The sequence below is a fragment of the Camellia sinensis genome, chromosome 1 (assembly GCF_055761805.1).
Source record: "Camellia sinensis isolate YWXY chromosome 1, ASM5576180v1, whole genome shotgun sequence".
NCBI lineage: Eukaryota > Viridiplantae > Streptophyta > Magnoliopsida > Ericales > Theaceae > Camellia > Camellia sinensis.
In genome coordinates, this window is record NC_138961.1 from 171,114,895 (window position 1) to 171,120,069 (window position 5,175).

Here is a 5,175-nt window from a genome sequence, read left to right on the forward strand (position 1 = left end):
TTCGGGTACCATTTCATGCATCGGGTGCCTTGTTTCCATGATTCGGGGCTGTTTTGCATCATATTTCACTTCTGAAATTTGCACATTTGCATACCATGTTCCATGCCTTGCCATGCTTTGGTAGAGTGGCATTTGTGTCTTAGGATCGGTCCTCGGTTTGCGTGCACATAGGCACGCATTTCAAGTTGTCTCATTCTCATCTCATGGCCTCTTATGTGAGTATGGCTGAGGTCCACTCACATTGGTGTAAGTCCATCGTGCATTGTGTATGCCATTTCATTTCATAGCATTGTGTATGCTAGGTTGCATGTTAGCGCATTGTGTATGCCATGTTACCTCGTGCATCGTATATGTCATTTCATAGCATTGTGCATGCTAGGTTGTATATTAGTTGCATTCATGCATGTCATGCATATTGCATTGTGCTTGGGATAGGAGTTGGCCCGAGCACGGGAAACGAGGTACGTTTCGTACTCCGAGTGACGGAACGTGTCTCAATTCCCCAGTCACCAACACTCCGGATTATCCATGATGGAGTTTGGTTTTTGTTGTGTTTATGTGTGCATTCATTCTATATTGAATAATGCAAATCGTTCCTCGACCATCATGCATCGATATGCGTGATTGGTGGCACGAGGATCGAGGCATGCGTACATCTGTGAAAATACATTGCTATGCCCCTCTCCTGCCCTCTATTGCAGCAAATCAAGAATCAGCAGTCTTCCGAGGCTTGGCGCGCTTTCCAAGAACCATTGCAAAACAGAGGCTAATTGGGGCATCACAGTGGATTTCCGCGCAAAGGCGACCTGGACATGCATCATCCATCATCTAAAGAAGAGTCAAGGCAGTCCCTAGCTTGCATGCCAGTTTATTATTTTTCTTAGTTAATTTGTAAATTAATTAGGAATTTGTATATATTTGGACTGTATTATTTGGACTGTACTATTCATTCGGACCCTCTGCGCGAGGGCAATATTGTAATAAGTGTGCGTGTGTGTGATGTATGTCTTCCAACCCCACGTCTTTCTCCCTTTTATTTACCCGCTTATGATGGTTAGATTACGGCATGTTTCAATTAGCATACAGTATGATAGCATGTTTGCATTCATTCATCTGTTTTGCATGCACCGGGCTCGGCGCATCATACTAACTGCATCGTATTTTCAATTCCAAGTTGAATACATGTTAGCTGTAGCATTTCATATGCCATGTTTAGAATAGCCGAGCCTGCTATAGTTGTATTTTTGCATGTGTTGCATTAGGCATTTCTGTATAATTAGGACCATGCATGGATTTCTAATGAGCTTCTGTTTTGGCTTGGAGTACTCAGTGAGTTTTATGCTTTAGCATCCTTGCATGTGTGTGAGTGACTGCCATGAATAGCATGCTTACCATGAGGCTAATTGCTTATGTGATATATCTGCCTGAATGCCTGTGGGTGAAGGTTTGGTTACTTGGATTGGAACAAATCATCAAACTGTGAGTTTTAAGCCCACTAAATAGTGGCAAAATCATGTTTTCTAAGCCCACCCGAGGGTGGCAAATCCACGTCTTAGCCTACTTGCGAGTAACACCATCAAACCATTTTCAAACAAACAAACACAAAATGTTTTGTTCCAATTCAGGCGACCCAGTCTATACTTGTATGTTGTGCGCATCACATAGTAATCTAGGCTAATAACTGGAATAAGAACACATAATGTTTTCAAAAATAGATATCATGGTTAGTAGAGACCGATCTTTGATCGGGCGAGCGGGGGTGCTCACGAAGTGACCTTCCCCAATCGTACCCAAGTTCCCGAGCCGAGGCAACTTTGGTGATGACGGACACGTGGCCTTAGGCAAACGAGTCAGGGTTTCCTAAATTTCCCCAAAATAAAATATTTAGGTGGCGACTCTGTATCTGGTAAAGCAGTCCATGTTTGGCACTTCTTTCAAAATCTGTTTTCTCAAAACGATTTGTCGGATTTGGACTCTTTGGTTCAAATTAAGAACCGTGACGATTTGAGAGTTCGAGCTGTAGTGACCCCAAATGAACGGAACGGGACTCACCCTCCCGGGGCATTCGGGGACGTCTACAAAATCAGTTGCACAACATATATGTATTTCGGTATACAGTTGTCAAGGTGCGCCAAAAATATCAGCGATTGAAAGCTGATTACCAGACATTTAAGCGACTGCAGGCACAGACTGGTCTGGGATGGGATCCTATTATAGGCACTGTTGTTGCACCCGATGAATTTTGGGATAAGGTTTTCCATTAATCTTTACTATTTTCTAATTTTATTTTAAACATTTCATGATATATACAGTGCTTAATTCTTGTTTTGTAATTATTGTAGGCTAGCAGAAATGTGAAGAAGTTTAGGACAAAAGGGTTTGAATATTTTTAAGAAATGACAGAAATTGTTGAAAATTGTTGTGCCACAGGGGCCCTGTCTCGAGCATCCACACAAGGACCCCTTGACTCAGAAGAATAAGATGACATGTTAAATAAATTTTGGAACGCTGATGCTGGTGGGAGTGATGCTGCTGAGGCCATTCCTGTTGACTTATTCGGGGATGAGTATATGGATCCAGTAAAGGGAAAAAGTCACAATAGGGGCCCTGCAACCAGCCAGACTGACAGTGGTCGTTCCAAAAAGTCACGGTCAAGTGGGTTTGATGATGTGTGTGCAGCTTTCACATCCTATGTACAAGCCAAAACAGGACATTCACGTGCACGAGAAAATGAGACTGAGGCTGTAAGTGCAGGTGGTGATGATTATTCCCTTGATGCATGTCAAGATGCATTGCTTGAGCTTGGGGACATACCACCGTTGCAGTACGTTAGGGCACTGACACTGTTCAAGGATAAGGAATGGCGAAGGTTTTTTATGCGCACTCCTACCCATTTGCGCCTAGCCATGATCCTCACTTTGCAGTGAACTGAGAAGTTCTGTTTTGCTTGTGTTAGCAAATCTTCTTGGCTGAACTGTTTGATGATTTCATTATTCCTGATTTGGTTTTTATTATTTTTTTTTCATTCCATCATATCCTCTTTCCTTTTCTATGTTCGTATGTTTTTTTTTTTTTTTTTGAACTTTTAAGTGTTTTCTGTTATATTAAAACTATGTTCTGTTATTATAATATGACCATGTGTTAAATAAATTTTGTTCTCCTCTGAATTTTACTGTTTCACCAATAACGCTAACTGTTACAGCATGAATAACATATTTTATAATTATGCTTTTACTGTGATGTAGACAAAGGCATATGTCATCCGACAGAGAAAACAATACGATGGAGCTCTCATCAGAGGAGGATGAGGTTGTTGATGATTTTATGGATTTTTTGATGATTTCTTTAATGCATGACCATACCAACGCGTCAAGTAGTCGCCGACCGCAGCGAACGTGTCCATTCAAAGGTGATGATTACATCTTCGGCCTATTAAATGGCCATCCATAAACAATGATGAACGTTATGCGAATGGATGCACAAACATTCATTTTATTGAAAGACACTTTACTCCATAATGGCTTTATCGATACGGAACATATGCATATCAGTGTGGAGGAATCGCTTGAAATTTTTTTATTCACTTTTGCATAAAATGATCGCCATCGAATAATGACAGATAGATTTCAACACTCCACGGAAATAATTTGTCGGCACATAAAAATTGTTATGCGGGCATTGTGCAAGCTTTCATCATCGGTTATCAAACCACGTAACCTAGAGGACATACTAGGACAAATTTTAAATGACAGGAGGTTTTTTCCCTGGTTCAAGGTACGAACAGTATGGCTGTCCTGTAAGTTTGTTCATATCAATAAGTGTTAATAAATATTATTATTTTTTAATTATGAAAATAATATCGAAGTTTGTTTCACTTTTAATATCAAACAAATATCTGTCAATTAGGATTGTGTCGGTGCTATCGATGGCACATTGGTGGATGCATGGGTCCCTGCTTCAAGACAAAATACATTCCGCGGTCGGAAAGCAACGGTATTGCAAAATGTACTCGCAGCTTGCGACTTCGATATGTTGTTCACATTTATTAATTCTGGATGGGAAGGTAGCGCTCACGACAACGCTATTCTAGTTGACTCTATTACACGAGCTGATCTACAGTTCCCACACCTACCCAATGGTGACTGTCCCTGAATAACACGGTACACTTTTTTCCTTGTTTGTTTTTGTACATATCAATTGACAAAACTGTGTATTCATTATTTACATGTAGGCAAGTACTATTTAGTTGATGCTGGTTTCATGAACATGCCTGGATTTCTTGCCCCATTTCGGTCTCAACGGTATCACTTGCAAGAGTTTCGTGGTCATCGTTATGCAGGACCTAAGGAATTGTTTAACCATCGACATTCGTCATTTCGCAGTGTCATAGAAAGAACATTTGGTGTTTTAAAGAAGCGCTTTCCAATATTGCGGTCCATGCCAAATTACAAGTCTACACGACAAGGGCCTCTCGTGATTGCATGTTGTGTAGTGCACAATTGGATCCGTTTGCATTCAGCTATGGATCCATTTTTTATGGAAGCTGATAATGAAATGGCCGCAAAAGCAGAAGCAGACGGGCTTGTTGGAGACCAAGCTGACTACGTTGACATGTCACAACATGGGTTAACGTCCCAATCGAACGTTAGGGATGCAATTGCTACTGCTATGTGGCAAAATCATGTTCACCATGCATAGAAAAGGGATGTGAACAAGGCAAGTGAATATTGTACTGACTACTGGTTGTAAATGCGTAATTATTTTACTATTTTCAGTCATTATGACACCGTTACTACATAACTTCGCCCAACCATCATTTTTGTGATTTACTGACTTCTTTTATCTTCTTGTACGATAACTAATACTGAGGACAACGATTGGGCTAAATGGCAATGAAACGAAATAAAACACAAACATCATCGCATGGGCAATAAAGATAATGGTTTTCTTAGTACATGTGTACTTAAATATGTTGTTCATGCAATGTGTAATATGCAATTTTATGTATAGTCTAACAAAGACAATTAAATATGTTGTTATTAATATGCAATATGTTTCTTAGTAACTTTCATAAATAAATATGTTGTCATTAAATTAAATGTGGTGGTGGCAGATGGGTGGTAGGTGGTGGGTGGTGGTGGTAGGTGGGTGGTAGTGGGTGGCAGATGGGTGGTG

General features: G+C 40.4%; 1 protein-coding gene across 1 annotated transcript; it reads left to right on the forward strand.

Annotated features, from left to right (window-relative positions):
* Positions 1 to 2,486: 2,486 nt before the first annotated feature.
* On the forward strand, positions 2,487 to 4,698 carry LOC114278149 (uncharacterized). The gene is made up of 4 exons (XM_082917283.1): positions 2,487 to 2,869; positions 3,246 to 3,309; positions 3,907 to 4,138; positions 4,232 to 4,698. The coding sequence occupies exons 1-4, from the start codon at positions 2,487 to 2,489 to the stop codon at positions 4,696 to 4,698; spliced, it is 1,146 nt and encodes a 381-aa protein (XP_082773409.1).
* The last annotated feature ends 477 nt before the right edge of the window (positions 4,699 to 5,175 follow it).